At 35.6% G+C, this 17,313-nt stretch overlaps 2 protein-coding genes and 1 long non-coding RNA gene across 3 annotated transcripts; all 3 read right to left on the bottom strand.

Annotated features, from left to right (window-relative positions):
* Positions 1-1,411: 1,411 nt before the first annotated feature.
* Positions 1,412-2,035, bottom strand: LOC147498956 (flowering-promoting factor 1-like protein 1). The gene has a single exon (XM_086559086.1). It carries the CDS (start codon positions 1,920-1,922, stop codon positions 1,602-1,604), a length of 321 nt encoding a protein of 106 aa, XP_086415212.1. The 5' UTR covers positions 1,923-2,035; the 3' UTR covers positions 1,412-1,601.
* A 4,411-nt stretch (positions 2,036-6,446) lies between these two features.
* Positions 6,447-7,335, bottom strand: LOC147498957 (uncharacterized). The gene is made up of 3 exons (XM_086563380.1): positions 7,055-7,335; positions 6,878-6,968; positions 6,447-6,794 (listed from the first exon to the last, which is right to left on the bottom strand). The coding sequence occupies exons 1-3, from the start codon at positions 7,333-7,335 to the stop codon at positions 6,447-6,449; spliced, it is 720 nt and encodes a 239-aa protein (XP_086419506.1).
* A 4,061-nt stretch (positions 7,336-11,396) lies between these two features.
* LOC147498958 (uncharacterized) lies at positions 11,397-13,013 on the bottom strand. Its single transcript, XR_015195655.1, has 2 exons — positions 12,684-13,013; positions 11,397-12,620 (listed from the first exon to the last, which is right to left on the bottom strand). It is a non-coding gene; the product is annotated as an uncharacterized LOC147498958 (long non-coding RNA).
* Positions 13,014-17,313: the final 4,300 nt, after the last annotated feature.

Raw genomic sequence — 17,313 nt, forward strand, 5'->3', positions numbered from 1 at the left:
CGTGTTGATAAGCCCTTATCTACATGAGTGGAAGTGTGGAACCAGTGTTCTCGATCTGTCTGATACATACATGTAAAAAATCACGTGTAGTTTGGAAAGTGAATAACTAATTAAGTAGCTAGTAAAGGGAACACATGCTAATTTCTTCTGTAGATTATATATGGTTGGTTGAAGAAAAACTGTTATATGAATAAATGAATAATGTTTGTAGCATGAGGCCGGGATATGATCGTACACATGTTGGGCCGACAATGTGATATAGTGGTGCTAAGTTGCTTTGTATACGTACTGCTTTTTTAGTTTTTTATGAAGTGTATACTTCTTCTTAAACCTATAGTTATATGTACGTATAAAATAAGAAAGGGATCCCAACAAGAAAATAGAACTTATATGAAAAAACATGCTGAGTCAATTGAAATGTATAAAGATCATCGATCAGATCAATAGCTGTATTCGAAGTTCAAACTGCCACCGTACCTTTAGGAAAAGCAGTCACTGCAGAGTTCAGAATTTAGTATAGCATTTAGATTTGCACTATATATTTCTTTAGTAGTCCTAGTTATTCAACCATAATAGGTATCAAGTAGACCAAAAAATTTACGGTGTTTCTCAGCAAATGAATTTCAAAGGATTTTGAAGATAGCTTTCAGTACGTGTTTTTTCAGTTTTTCTTGATAAGCTAAGAAATTTAGTAAAAATCACAAATCTATCTCACTGGACATCATTCCTTTTGCGCCTGTTGGAGTAGTTCTAATTAGTTCTTGAGGACCACTTCTGAAAATATTGCTGAGGGAGTCCAATTACTTCTGAAAATATATAAATGCATTGTTACAGGTTACGTTACACTGATATGATACAAGTATATATACACAAAATCAAATGGAAAATGCTTTATCCATTTCATTTGTACAACTTTAATTGAATGCTTTCCCACTTCAATGGCCCATGTATGTTACTCTATTAACCCATGAAATCATTGCTTATAAGTTATAACTGAAATTCTCTGCTAGTCATAGAAATCTGCTGTTAAAAATATCAGCTGTTACAAGAATTTCATCGCCCACCATAAGAATCAGTTCATAACAAGCTATCCAATCGGGACTAGACAAATGGCACTAAACCGTGAATCTAACAAAAGTTTATGGATGTCTTCACGACTTCACGTGAAATTTCCCTCTCTTCTTCACTACTCCCTCTCCCTCCTATTGAATAGCACCGCTAAATAAAACTGCTAATAAGCAAACCACTTGAAGAGTTGCGCCAGTGCAAGTGTACGTGTGCCATGTGATTAGACCGCGGACACATTTTAAGGGAATTAGCAGTTTAGCACCATATATAGAACCTGTTTTAATTACATGGATTCACGAACTTAAATAGGAAGAACTTAAGTAAATGAGATAGATGATTGAAGTTCACACAAAAGAAAACCATATTTCATTACATAAACCAGCACTGAAACAAATACACTTTTGAGTACTCCAAAAGCAAAGTCAAAAAAGAACAAACAAAGACAGAAAATAGCTGTCAATTCAACCTAGCTACTTACACTCCACTAGAGAAGAACAAGAAGAAAACGAAGAAGAGGTACACTATATGATAGCTTACATATTGTCTCTCACTTCGAACATATTACGGTTCTTAACGACAATATCATACATGTGGACAGACTTAAACTTGTTAAAATCTTTAGGCAGAGAGATAAGGTCGATTGATGTTTGCTTGTGGAATTGATAGAGGTCTGGATCATCATAGTACCTCTCCCAACCGAGAGCGTATAGTTTTCGTTCAAGGACAGAATACGACGTAATGACTTCATTACTAGGCTTGTGAACCAATACCTTGCGACGACCGTCCATGGACTCAGTGGTTGGATTCTCAACAAGGCGAACTACGCCGTTCTTGAACACCCATACACCAGACATCTCTCCCAAAGAAGGCTTTTGATTTATGGGAAAAGTGTTGTAGCAGAAGTAGTGAATGTGAAAAGTGAGGGTGATGGACTGATGGTGTGGGAAGTAGGGATATGAATGAGGGTATATATAGGCATATAGCAATAGGAGACGGTACCCATAGCCATAGGAGAGAAAGGTTGGATATTGTGTAATCGTACGTGTGCACAGCATGTTTGGCCTAAGCTAAGTGTTGGGCTTTAAGTATTGGTTGGATGGGGTTGTCCGGTTGGGGCACACCTAGCATCAGTATGCAGAAGAATCCTTATTCCTTAATTTCAACTTTTTTGAAGAATCCTTGATTTGTTTCTACAAAATTAATCAGTATTTCCAAAAAGTAAAATAAAATGTGTATGAACTATTGAGCATTTGAGCCTAGCCGCTAGTTATAGTTTGTGTCCTGTTCTCATGCATAGTAGTGTATTTTACAGATGTATTATCATTTAATCATCTTAATACTTCCGGCATCATTACACTAAGTATATATGATCACATATATCAGCTTTATAATGCTCGCAGAATCTTATGTTATAGCAGCCAGAACTTCTTTTCTTTCTAGCTTTTCATTTCGGGCTTTTGGGGTTGTTTGTGGAGGGACCTATTTAATAAAAAGATTCTGGTTCGGCATTTCTTGAGCAAAATAAAATAAAGAATACTAGCTAAGACTTGAGTGAGATAGTCCTATCTTGCCCAACTAATTAACTCTTCACCATTTAGTAGGTCTTTTGTAAACTCGTAACTTCAGTGTTTCATCAATGTTCTACATGAGTTGAAGCATGGAACTAGTATAATCTGCCAATAGCGCATCTTATGGTTTATATGTAGAGTGTGAAACAGAAACTCTAAACGAAAATAAACAAAGCAAAAATCAGAAGAGGAAAAAAGGAAAAATTATTGGCCGGGTTGAATTTATCCTGAACCTCCAAAACTAAGTATACATGTAGTGGTCATCCATTCCACAGTGAGTACAGCTAAAATTGATTCCAAATTTCCAATAAGCGAAAGGCGAAACATTCCATGTCTGCCTTTACAGCCTGCATCCAGTTTCGTTGTAGCCAACAAACTAGTCCGCCATTCCTCTTGTGCTTTTCTTTCTCCATGCCAAAAGGCCCCGTGATGTAAACATATCATATATAGTTCGAGTCTCAAAGAGACAATCCTATTTGCATGCTTTTCTGTTGTCAATTTCACTTTAAGTCCTAAGAAATCTTGCTGGCCAATATACCTTGCTGCTTCTCCTTCCACAATCCAAAGTATTAGCTAATGCCAACATTTTAGATATTTTTGTGATAGATGCTTAGGTATGTGCGTCGAGGCTTGATATAGTACCCGATGAATTGTATCGACACTGATGATTCTTAGAATCCAACATTGCATCTCTAAGGTTCCCGGACATGCTATATATCAGAGAATTGAACCTTTAATTTTAAAATCTTTTGTGTAAAGTTATTCAGGGAACATGTTTAGCCCGCAGTCAGACCAGCTTTATAACAAGATGCTAGCTTTTATCCTTCTTCAAGGGATACAGGGGGAGGCTCCACATGAATGAATGAAAAATCTCATCAAGACATTTATATGTATTATTATTTTTTATTATCAATAAGTGAGTATACCGCCAAATTTCAAAAACAAGTACAATTCATTAACCGTGTTTTTGCCATCTACGAATTTTTCACTAGATAAATGTTTTAGAATGGATATATCGTTGTTCTTTTGGGGATATTTGATATCTTTTCACATGCAAATATCAAAATCGTAGATATATGGATAAAATATCCACAAATCAATCATGGATATAGTGGATATTTCTTGATACATTATTTATATTTATTTAAAATATATATAGTAAATATTAAATAAAATTGTTATTTATAAAATATAATAAAATATTAAATAAAAATATCTCAAAATATCGCAAAAATATCTCTAAATATCATCAAAATATCAATATCATCAAAATATCACCGATATTTGCAGTCGTATATATCTCTGAATATATCATTATATTTATATATCTTTATCTGAAATCTGGATAGATATCCTCAAATATCGCGATATATCAGGATATTTTGTACTATGGTCTGGTCTACACTTGTCACCTTTCTAGCCTCTAAAACATTAAAACTTAAAAGTAGCGTCATCTCTCAATTCTCTACATATTTTTACCTCTAGTTAGTTCTTAGCTAGAGTTTGCCAAAATTGTGGTAGCAAAACAATGCCATCTCTAGGTGAAAACAAATAGAGACCCACACAAATACAAATCTAAAAAAATTCTAAAAAATTTGTTAAAGTGGGTCCTATTATAATTATTTAGTATTTGAAAATTAAAATGATAATGTGTTTTAATTTGGTTAAAGTGAACCCCTTTTTTTTTTTCAAAAAAAAAAAAAAAAAAAAAAAACAAAACAAAAAACACAAAACAACAACAACAAGCGCCAATTGAAGTAGCGCACTATATCCACAAGCTTGGAATGTATAAGCTTATGTATCTCTAAAATACCCAGATAAAAAAAAAGGATAATGTATAAATCATACCTATATATGTGTTTCATTCAATCTTGACTTGTTACATGTTTCTAATATGTTTTCATTTTGTTTATACACGTGAAGGACACCATTATTAAGAGTTGTATATATCTATAGGTAATATTTCACACTATAGATAATAAATTAGATAATGTTCTCAATGTGTTATGTTTATGTAAAGGAATAAACATTTACTATTTCTCTTGGTTTTTTAGGCCTTTTTTGAGTTATCTCCCAAACTTATGTGACGTTTTGTGTTTAACCCCCAAATTTTGAATCATCACAATTAGACCCCCAATCTGTCTCAGAACTCTAACAGAACTGTTTATTTTTTCCATAATACCCAAACTACCCCTTTGAAAGAGCCGTTAGAAAATTCTGACATCCTCTTTGACTTATCCGATATTGGTTGACTCCTTTTCTCCCCAACAATATAAAATTCAGCTCGCTTCTCTCTCCAACAACAACTAATAGGTGGTGGTGAACCAGCTAAGATGCCACTTGAGGTAAGTATCACTTTTGACCCTTCAGTTGTTACTATTAGGGTCCTTACTATTACTGTTCTTGATTGGGTTCTTGATTAGAGCTTCCTTCCTCGTTTTTTGTCGTTTGGTTTTTTGGGGGTTAATTACAAATTATTTACAAAGAGTAAGGGTTAATAACATAATTTTAGCACATGATTTGAGGGTTATGTTTTTCTCTTTTCAGGCTACTGGTTGCTTTCAATGTGGCGATTTGAACCTTGGGGTTATGGAAAAACTATAAAATTAAAATATACAAGAGTACTAGGGAATGGAGTTTTGGACAGAGATTTCTAACATGCAAGAGATATGGATGTAAGGGTTTTATTTGGATAGACAAGGGAAACCTAGACAAAGACCCTAAAGACAAGAACAAAGAAGTTGTTGCCAGTACTTCAAGGGCTTCAAAAGAGGATATGAAGTGCCAAGAGGGAAAGTTGTTGGTCACAATTGAGGGTCCTATTAAAATGAAGGTGAAAAGAAATGCTAGTGATGTAACTTAACTTGCAAAAAAGTTGTCACTTGGATGAATTGTGTGTGAAAGAGAGGAATGGAAATGAAATAAATGTTATGTGTAATCATGTCCTGACAACTGATCATAGCAACATAGTAATCACTAACAGATCATAACAACATAGTAATCATGTCCTGACAACTGAAAGCACATTGAAACATATCAACAAAGCACATTGAAAGCAACAAAATTCCAACAAAAAACATTGAAAGCAACATAGCAACAAAGCAAACCCAAGCATAGCCAAAATTCCAACAAAAAACACATTGAAAACATTGTTTTGGGCAAAAATACAAATGCCACAAAACACACAACACAACAACTAACACAAAATAAGCACCATCACCATAAACATGACTATTTCCCTTTCTTTGCTCTCTTTGCTTGTCTCTCATTAACTGAGCATGAGGCTTGGCTTGATATTATCTTTTCTGTTGAAGTACCTTTTCTGTTATTGTACCTTTTCTGTTGTTGTGGTTGTATGGGAGGCATAGCAGGTATCACCAATGGAGGTCTGACATTTGAAATCTGTTGTGCTGGAGGTTATGACTGAGATGGTTGTGGCTGAGATGGTTATGACTGACTGGGCTGGGAATAGACAAATGAGGCCTCAGTTGCATTATTAGAAGTACACATGCCTCCTCTACTGCCCCTTCCCCCTCTACTCACACTTTCAGTTCCTCCTCTTCCTCCTTTACTGCCCCTACCTCCTCTGCTACCCCTTCCTCTACTAACACTTTCAGTTTCTCCTCTGCTGCCCCTACCTCCTCTTCCTCTACTAATAGTTTCAGCCTCTTCTTTACCTCCCCTATTAACATTTTCAGTCTCTCCTCTGCCTCCTCCATTAACAGTTTCAGCCTCTCCTCTGCCTCCTCCATCTTCAGTTTTAGTATCTCCTCTGCCTCCTCCATTGACATTTTCAATTTCACTTTCAGTTCATCTACCTCTGCTGCCCCTACCTCTTCCTTCTCTACTGCCTCTGCCTCTTCCTCTTATTGGTGGAGTAGCTTGAGCTCCATCTTCAGGGTTGATTGGTGCCTGCAAGAATGGATTTAGAAGTGGTCTTGTTCTTGGCCTACCTGGTCTTCCTCTAGTCCCTCTTCCTCTAACAACATTACCACCCACTTCACCTCCTTGACACCCTATTATATTATGGCAAAGTACACCACATCTAGAACACCTAACTGAGTTATCATTTTCATCTGCACCCCTTCTCCTGTTAACTTTAGGCCTTCTAGGTTGTCTATGCTTAACTGCAGGATAAACATAATCTGCAGCTACATGCTGCATCAATTAAACAAAACACATGTCAATACTCAATCAATAAACTATAAATTAAAAGAATTGAAAATTGGAATAAGAATTACCTTTGGCCAATCATCTTCATGAACCATCGGAGTTATGTGCCCACTATGTGCATTTCTATATGCTATAATAGTGAAAAAAGGACTGCATAATCTAAAAACAAGTACAACAACAAATTGTGATAGATAATGTAATTTAACACAATAAATTGCAATATAACATATCAAATTTAAACTTACTGTGTCCAAGTGTCTCTCCTTGGCTTAATAACAGCCACAACATGAATGCAAGGAATTCCACACACTTGCCATTCTCTACATGTACAACTTAATTGTACTAAATCAACAGTCCACAAATGTCCAGACTTATGTGTCACACAGAACTTATCCTCATTTGAACCAGCAACTTCATAGTCACCAATTGCATTCTCTCCTTTTGCTAAGATATCTTTCACCCTTGGTACTAGATCATTCTCATTCCAGTCTACAAACTTCCCCTTTCTATCATAGATTAACTTCATTTGTAATATCACTATCTTGAAAACCATCTTCAGGTCTAGATGGATGTAGATGGAAACCATAATATCTATAAATTCAGTCTAATTCTCAGTGTTTTCTGAAATACAAATAAAAAAATCTAGTGGAAACAATCTATTATTTCCATCTAATGCTAGAATAGACAGACATACACCCCCATGTTTTTCCTTTAAAAAATATCCATCAAGACCTATTAAAGGCCTACACCCACTGACAAACCCATCTAAACATGCTTTGAAAGCAATAGAAACCCATTCAAAACTCATGTAGTTAGCATTTCTAGAGAATTTAACAATAGAACTTGGGTTGGAGCTGAGAATATGCAAGCAAAGTTGATGAACCTTTGCATAAGACTCATCATAACTTCCATGAATCATTTCCATTGCTAAATTCCTGGCATTCCAAGCTTGCCAATACTTAATCTTAACTTGATATTTGTTCCACATGATTTTCTTGATGTCAAATACTACACTGACACATGATATTGACACAGTCAACCAACACATTGAGGTGGCTGGTTACGTGTCATATCCACGTAAGCAAAAGTCAAGAGACCATATTTTTCTTTTCGTTTCTGTTTCAGCGATAAAAAACCCTTATTACCTTCTCGCGCGGGCTCTCTCTCCTCCGCACACACAAAACTTCCATCCTCCTACCGTAACTTTCTTTGGAACTCACCCCTCCCGCACACACACCACCACCACCCCTGAGTTTTTTTTCTTTTTCAATTTCACAAACAGGGAAGAGCTTCTGGCATATGTTAATGCATTGCAAGCACAAGTTGAAAGGTTCTATATTCTGATCTTTTGTTGTCAGACAATTTGCATACAATTTGTTGTGTTTTCTATTTTTGATGGTTTCCTAGCTATGATCAATCGCTCGCTTCCAAACCTGGTTTTGCATTACGTTTCTGATTTTCCATATTGCACCATACCATCTTTTATTAGTTCACTTATCTTATTTGTTTTATTAGTCAATATTTTGTTCAATTTGATGAATCAGTACGTTTCATTTTCAATATAATATGTCGTTGTCATGTTGATCTATGGTTGCCTTGATTTTCAGCATTAGGCCATGTCAGAATAACTGTATCTTAAGCACAATTCTGTATTTCATAGGTAGAATGGTGTTTCGACCCCCACCTACGTGGCAAATGTCCATTAGTAGGGGTCTCCATTTTATTCATTTAATCGACAGGGCTAAAGCCAAATTTGCAATACCATGGATCAATGTATAGGCCCATTAACTCATATGTCTAAGGCTGAACGTTAGCCACATGGCTTGCCACTAATGTACTTTGATTTATGTACAGATTCATTTATTATCAAAGAGATAATTATTGAGAGTTAGTATTCAATCACAATTACTTAAGATACAAGAATACTTGAGCTACAAGGACTCTCTACTCTACCTATTTAAATACCAAACTATTTTTCATAAGAAACTACGTTGAAACTTGATCCCTAGAGAATAGATTTTGGGTATGTAGGCAGCCATTATTTGGTTCAGTTTCATCTCCCCTAACATCAAATTCCTCTGTTTTTTAGTGCGTTCTTTACCATTGCTCTCGTTGTGTTGAAGCAGTTTACTGCCGAAACATAATTGGCGCCGTCTGTGGGGGAGAGAGAAAGACAATCACCGGTCGAAGCTAATTGTGCGTGCCGCCAAAAATCTCTAACTCCAACAAGGGACAATGGAAGTTTGATTGCAGAAGAACTTAACGATAGAGAGTCAAGGGATGTCAAAATTTAAAATTTGATGGTCAAGGAAGGGTACTTGATAAGTTATGAAAAAACGTCATCCCAGACAGTTTTGACCTGACTGTACAGATTCATTTATTATCAAAGAAATAATTATCAGTTGAGAGTTATATTCAATCACAATTACTTAAGATACAAGAATACTTGAGCTACAAGGACTCTCTACTCTACCTATATAAATACCAAACTATTTTTCATAAGAAACTACGTTGAAACTTGATCCCTAGAGAATAGATTTGGAGTGCGAGGAAGTGACCATTATTTGGTTCAGTTTCATCTCCCCTAACATCAAATTTCTCTGTTTTTTAGTGCGTTCTTTACCATTGCTCTCGTTGTGTTGAAGCAGTTTACTGCCGAAACAAATGGTTTTATGAATCTCAACGTAAAAGCATGGCTGAAAATGCAAGTTTTGTTTATAAATGATAGCTATTCTAATTCCACCCAATTTTAATTAACACATCCAAAGGCTTGACATGTTGGTTTCTGTTAGGGGTTGTTTGTTTTTTTTTTTGAATTCAGCATTCAAAGCCTCTTAAACTTAAGTTTTAAGCATTTAGAGGCTCAAAACTTGTTTGTTTTTTTTTAACTAGTTTAAGCATTCAGTGGTACTTTTAGCATTCAGCATCAAAATTTCTTCTGAATGCTGAATTCTAATACTTGAAACAAGAACCTCCCTTCTTGCCCTTTCTTAAGAACCCAATCTTAAGAACCCATCTACTTTCCTACCTTGACTTTTATGGCTTCAAAATAAGTTCTTCAAAATTTGATGTTGGCATCACGGGTTTTTCATTTTTGGGTGAATGATATCCACTTTGTTAAAAATAGAATTACATATATATATATTCGAAAATAAACAAAATATGAAAATAAACCGTTAAAATATATTTGTAAAAGCATATTTTAAATAAATTTATTTATCATTTATTTTTTTCGATAATCCATCTCTTCTCCTCAAATATAATATATATTTTGTTTAACAAGAAATCAAGTTAGTGTTTAAAATAAATAGCATGAGTAAAATTGTCCGAATGATTTATATTCAGCCTTCAGAGCCAGGTTATTCTAACAGAAAACAAACATGTTTTTTAGAATTCAGCAATCAGGATTTAGCATTCAGAGGATGAGCCATTCAGCATTCACCATTCATAGGCTCAGAAAAACAAATTTAGTGTCAAAGGTCACACTATGCATAATGACTTCAATTCTCTTGTCATTTTTGAAGCAGCAAGCATTTCTTGTAAAACCCCTACAAGAATCAGTAGTGTAAAGCAGCACACATTCATGTTTCCAAAATTTAATCCATATCCTTAAGAAAAAGGTAGTGTAACGTGTGCAATCAGATGAATCTTTGTCGGAGTGGTTCATTGTTGTTTAAGAGTTCTTATTAAGGTTTAAGTCCATTTTGTTTCTTCCAAATTATGAAAACTTAACAGTTGTCATCATTTTGACAGACAACAAAGTGGTACAAAGCAGGTTCTTGAAGAGAGGATGGCGTCCTGTTCAGATACTATTGACTCGCTTCCATTGACAAAGCACGTGGACTTGTCAGATGAGAATGTGATAAAGTATGTCTCAGCGATTCGAGATCAATATCAGTTTCTAGGGATGGTGTAGCTCAGTTGGATGTTGATCAGGTTCATCCCCAATCCATAGGGGATGGTGAGTGGAGTGATATTCAAGCAACAGATTCAAGGATATCTGATGTAAGGGAAATCATGTCCGAGGCAACAGGTACTAGCTTAGAAATTCCTGTGATAACTCTGCCAGTTGATGACCACCGTGAGCATGACGGAAACTCGTTTCATTAACCTTGATATTTGACGTAAGTAAAAGAACTTAAAAAATGTGAGTGTCCATAAGTTTTTTTGAGTGACATTATTTGTAGCAGTCAGTTCAGTTCAATCAATTTATATATCTCTGTCTGTGTCCAACTTTGGGTGTATGTATGTCTTTGAAATCTTTTAACTTATATATATCCAAATTGGTGATAAGTGCTGGTGTAACACTGTAACGCTGATTTTTGAAACAATTAGAGATTATGTATTTATGTTGATGGTGATATCAAGGATATCTGTTGTAAAACTTTCAAGATATTGGCAATTGTGTTTATATGAAACTAATGAAAGCGAACTGCAGAGGTGTTAACATGGGAGTAATTGACATTTTGATAGTTGCGTTTAAAGCCTTTGGATAAACAACTTGCAATTGTATTTCATTCTGCGGCATTAATTTTGTTTTCAGTCAGAAATTGCAAAAAATGATTTAGTGAATTAACACTACTCAAAGAGACAAAAGATCCACTTGATTTTTCAAGAGTGTAAACACTGAGAAAAAGCCATCCTCTTCTGAAAAATCAGGAAGGCTTAGTTACATCTTCTTTGGAAACAGTATAGTAAGGTTACAAATTCTGTAATGAACAAGATCTCAAATGATCGTCAAATCAATGTATACAGCTTCAGTTGATGATACTGAGAAAAAGGCTTTCAACAATATGCAAGTGCAACTCGGACCTTCTTAGCTGCTGATGTGGACAAGCATAATTCACTCCCTCCAAAATTTAGCTTGGCCTGAAAATTACTACCATGTGATATCTGTTTCACAAATTCAGTGAAGCGGGTCCAGTTATCACGTTCAAATAGAGTCTGCCCCATTCTCACAAAGTTGAAGGAGAAGAACAGCTCGTCAAGACCGTCTGAATAAAACCTGGACATCTTCAGCACCTGCTGCAATGACTGGTTATTGAGTCTTGCTGTAGAATTTTCACCATCAAGAGGTAGATCAGATGCCCTGGCAGCCAACAGAATTTGTCTAAAGAACCCTTCTGAACTGCTGAGTGGATGCATCTGCTTCTCCTCCGAGTCTCTCATTTCAAAGCCAACACAGCATAAGATCACTCCATACCTACCAAAGAGGCGAGCTATGGGGAGGTATCCATCTCTGATAAAGGTATTGTAGTAACCAGCAGTAAACTCAGACGGATGAGATTCAGTGCCATAGTGCTAGTGCATCCCTGCCAATTTCCCAGAAATGCTTACTCCAGTCCCCCAAAATATGGTTTATGCCGTCATACACAGCCTCTCCCCATGTAGAAGCAACATACCAGAGTACCATTCAAGAAAAAATCTGCCATATTCTAAGACCCATCACTTTTAAAAAAATTTGTTTCTTCAGGATTCTGCATCAAATTGCCAGCTCCAAGAGGACCACCATTTCCCCACTCTCGCATTCCAACCTCTTGTGCACAATTGAAGAGAAGAAAATTGAATCTTCAACAATCCCATTGTATAACAATACACAGGGTATAGCTGTATAGTGTATAATGTTTATACAAACAAATGTGGCAAAACTATAAATTCCATATCATAACACCTTAAGAACAAACTGTCATAGGAGGAACTCCCTCCCTTTTACCCCACAAAATCATTAACAAACTATTTGATACAGCAAGGCTTATTATTATTTCTCTGGTTCTTACAGTTAGCCAACAAACGGGATGTTCTTTGTCGACACTACATCAACCAATCAATCAGTTAGATCAAATTAACAAACGAAACCTCAACAAATCAATTTACCTGGTGACACGTCTTTGAGAGTCCAAAGACTATATCATATTTGACTCGTTTTGAAGATGGGGAACAACGAATGGTGTCAACCTATTTGGGTTTGATTTTGGGGGTGGAAATTTTGGGAGAATGAATTTGGGTTATTCCAATTTTCGATTTCCAGTAGTGGTGGAGGAGAGAGAGAGAGCGCGCGCGAGAAGGTAATAAGGGTTTTTTTTTATTGCAGAAGCAAAAAGAAAAGAAAAATGGTCTCTTGACTTTTGCTTACCTGGACATGACAAGTCACCAACCACCTCAGTGTGTTGGTTGACTGTGTCGATATCTTGTGTTAGTGTAATATTATTCTTTCTCATGTCTCATGTCTTTCTCAATATCTTTTGCTATCCAAGATGCATTTGCTATAGAGTTTCTATCTTTTCTATCAGCTGTACAAGTGTGAACATCATTCAACCTTCTTAATCTGAATGTATTCCTCTCAGTCATGCACCTGCAATAAACCCTCCATTTACAACTTTCCTCCTTACACACAACTTCAATCTGTAGAGAATCATTTTTTTTTAACTTCATACTAAATTTTCTTTTAATAGCACACAACCTGAGATAATCTCTACACAAGTATCTATCAGCCTATTTCTGACCTACAAACAACCTAATTGATGTTTCATCAGTTCTAGTCTCTCCCTGATCATCAGTTGGAATATTAAAAGTGTTGTCAACCAATACATTTATTACATCATCATCCTCAACTGTTTGTGTCCTAACAGTTGGTTGTATTGGTTCATCTTCTTCAACAATTGAACCATTTCCATCCTCTTCTTCAGCAAAAACATACCCCTCATCAAACAAAGACTCTTCACCACTTAAATTATTTTCAGAAAGTATATACTCCTCATCAGATGAATCTTGATTGTAGTAATGCTCTGTTGCATCTATCTGGTCAATGTTGAATTCACATCTAAACCCTTGAGTTGCATTAGGACCTAAATCATTCAAACAACATACAAGAATTACAAAAGAAGTCTTTGGAAAAATTTGGATGTAGACAGCTATTAAAATAATTTGGATGTAATTACACATACCTGCAACTCCAGTAGATGTTGACAGCTCCTCAAATTCAATAAATGTGGGTTGTTGCTTTTGTTCTTAAACAACTCTCTTTCCCTTTACTTTATGACTAGGGCCACTATCTTTCTTGTCTTCAGAATAATATGACAATAGCAATGGTGGGGACCTCAAATTTGTTGTCTTCTTCTTAACATAGTCATAATCTTCTGTAGTGAGCCAGTTATCTAAGTCAAACAACTTCCCCCTTCTACATCTTCTACCATATATATATATATATATATATATCTTCACTATCTGTGGAAGAGTCCACAACATGTGGTATTTCACCTTGCCCCTCATTTTCATCATCACTTGAATCACTTGAAATGGCATCCAACTCATGCCAATTTACAAAGATATGTGTGAACCCATTTGCATCAACTCTTGCATATTCCCACATGAACAACACATCTCTATCTATTTCTAGACTTGTTTTGTTTCCACCATGCAACCAACATATTTCCAATACATTTCCAGATGGGACACCAAATGCTAAAGTGATCCAAGCAACAAGGTCTATCAAACTTGCGTAATCATAATCCCATTCCTTAGAATTTACATATTGTCCACTAACATATTTCATATATTGTCCATCCTCTACCCATTCACCTCGATGGTGACACCTAAGGATCCTAATTGTGGCTATTATCTGCAGCAACGTAACCAAGCCAAAACCAAAACAACAATTAGACATAACAACCAAACTTTAAAACCGTGCTATCAATTATAAAGCTATCAACTTTAAAACATTGTGTGTTTGAGTTGAGTGAAATAAACTGACTTTGACATGAAACAAAGTAACTAAGCATGATGATACAATGTAACTAAACAAACTAAAGTAACTGTGTAAACTAAACAAAGTAAACTTTATCCGACATTGATTATATAATTTAAAAAAACTTTAGAACGAAAAACCCTAAATTTTACCTTGAAAATAAGGCTCATGAAAATTACCTTGACTGTGAGATTATCGATTCGAGTACGAGATCGTGGATTCTAGTATAAGAAGTAGTTGTTTAGAGGTTGAAAAATGGATGTTGGAAATTCAGCAGACGAAGCGAGGAGATGAGAAATAGAGTGAGAAGCAAAATAAAACCCTAAGTTGGGGGGGTTTTAATCTAAGTTATTGGAGTGGGCCATGTTTAATTTGGGGGGACAATTTGCTCCCACAATTTTCTTAAAATGGTAGTTTGGGCATTATGGAAAAAATGAACAGTTTTGTTAGAGGTCTGAGACAGATTGGGGGTCTAATTGTGATGATTCAAAATTTGGTGGTTAAACACAAAATGCTACATAAGTTTGGGGGTTAATTACTTAATTATTGCTATTTTGAACATAATTCTCGTGTCTATTCATGTATAGTTTAAGTTAGTCGATATGATAGCGGAGTTTAGCTCTACTTACTATATGTCGTTTCATAAGTATGGATTGTATAATAGTATAAGCTTATGAATCTCTAAAATACCCGGATAAAAAAAAATAAAAAAAAACGTATAAATCATACCTATATTTTCGTTTCATAAAATCTTTGTTTGTTACATGTTTCTATAATATGTTTTCATTTTGTTCTATGCACATGAAGGACACCATTAAGATTTAAGAGTGGTATATATATCCATGGGTAATATTAATATTCATACTATAAATAATAAATTAGATAGTGTTACGTAAAGGAATAAACATTTACTATATATTTCTCTGTTGTAAGAGCATCATCAACGCGCTGCTAAAATAAATTGTGACACATCAGTTTTTTTCATCAATCAAAATTGTTATAATCATGTCATGTACCAAACTACCAATGCATTTTTTCAAAATTTTAGGTTTCTATTTAAGATGGGAATACTTGTCCCGTTCCAATTTAATTTTGTTTTAAACGGCAAAACTTGTCTCGTCCCAATCGAAACAATTTTTTTAAAAAAACATGTGCATTCAAGCTTCTAGTAACCATTTCACATACGAACAGGCGAGATAAACTCAAGCCCCTTCACTTCAATCACCTAGTCAAATATCATTTTTCTACCAAATTTCATTCCGTTTTTTGCAATTGATCACCATCGTCGAGTTGGATGTAAGAGGAGTCTTTTGCATGGGTCGGGGAGCTTAAATCCTCGAGAAAATGAGGGTTAACTTATACCAAAAATTGATGTCCAATTGCCACCGAGAATGAGTATTGTTGATCATCCGTCATTAGCTACCGATTGGAATAACCATGTCTCGTGTTTATATAGTAATGAAGGAATAAGTATGAGTTTATGAACACTGTTCAATTGATTTTTATTTAAAATAATGTTTAAAATATATCGTATACTAATTGTTTGATTAAATGCCTCAATGTATAGAAATGAATATCACCAAATGGAGATGCGCAATGCCAAGCGTTAAAGACTTTTGGAGACACCTAGAGGAAAGACAAGATGATATAGCGCACATTAGAGAACGAATATTACAAACGCCTTTTGGTCCTCTGATATTGTGTTCAAACATTCAGACTGATCGTCCAATCATATATATTTGCATTGGTAGAGCGATGGTGACACACTACACACACTTTTCACCTTCCATGTGCTGAGATTGGTATCACACCATGTACTTGACTTTTCAATGTTGACGGGTTTAAGTGTGGGCGAGAAGAAACCCGTTTTGTTTGATTCAAGTATTGAAGAGGATATGGGAAGGTTGAGGACTCTACTGCCTTCGTTGTTTGATTTTGATGGTGAGCTTGTACCAGGGAATATTGGTGGTAGATACATTTTGAACCCGCCCTTCAGAGAAATATACATGTACCGATTAGATGAGAATTATTGTCTATAACATCAAATTGACGCCCTATACTTGGAGCCAAACTTAGAGGCGGAGAATGAGTTTGTCAGGGCTTTTCTACTATATTTTTTGGGCCACGTGGGTTTCACGACTGGAAAATCTGGGGTTCGGGCTGGTTGGTTAGCGTCTTTGGTAGACCTTGATAACTTGGATGATTTTGACTGGGGTGGTGCTGCACCACCCCATGGAATGAAATGAAATGCAACGGGATTACGTGGATACTACAGGTAAGAGGATTTAAGTTTTAAGATATAAGATTTTATTTTTTTAGTTAAATATTATATAATTTAAGTTAAAATACACTTTCATTTTATTATTTCAATACTGGTGGTACGAGTATTTCGCTTGTTTAAACCCTATACTGAGAAGTGATTGGGATAAGGACTTATGGCGTCACCCACGGGGATGGGCTGTTGAGGGTCACGCTAGAGTCAAAGAAGAGGTCCATAATGATCTCCAAGCTGCTAAGAGCCAATTAGAAACTAAAAGTGTGAGATCTATTGTTTGGAGTCCGTGGCAAAGTTCTCGATATGAGCATACACATTTTTCAGCAGAGTTCGATCATGTCGTTAACAAGGTTCATACTAAAAGCCCCTGATATGTGTGTTTGGTTCCTTGGAGATAGGGTGACTATGCAGACCGTTGTATTTAGATATGTTCATGCTCCCCCACCCACAGACATGCGTGTTATGACTGTGCCCACCTCTTTGAT

The sequence above is a fragment of the Coptis chinensis genome, chromosome 5 (genome assembly GCF_015680905.1).
Source record: "Coptis chinensis isolate HL-2020 chromosome 5, ASM1568090v1, whole genome shotgun sequence".
In the NCBI taxonomy this organism is placed as follows: Eukaryota; Viridiplantae; Streptophyta; class Magnoliopsida; order Ranunculales; family Ranunculaceae; genus Coptis; species Coptis chinensis.

Excerpts from the sequence above, each read along its gene's own strand:
- LOC147498957 (XM_086563380.1), bottom strand. The coding sequence starts at position 7,335 with ATGAAGTTAATCTATGATAGAAAGGGGAAGTTTGTAGACTGGAATGAG. Across the intron at positions 6,969-7,054 it reads AGGAGAGACACTTGGACACA|ATTATGCAGTCCTTTTTTCA; the intron begins GTAAGTTTAAAT and ends ACTTGTTTTTAG. Across the intron at positions 6,795-6,877 it reads ATGAAGATGATTGGCCAAAG|CATGTAGCTGCAGATTATGT; the intron begins GTAATTCTTATT and ends TAATTGATGCAG.
- LOC147498956 (XM_086559086.1), bottom strand. The coding sequence starts at position 1,922 with ATGTCTGGTGTATGGGTGTTCAAGAACGGCGTAGTTCGCCTTGTTGAG.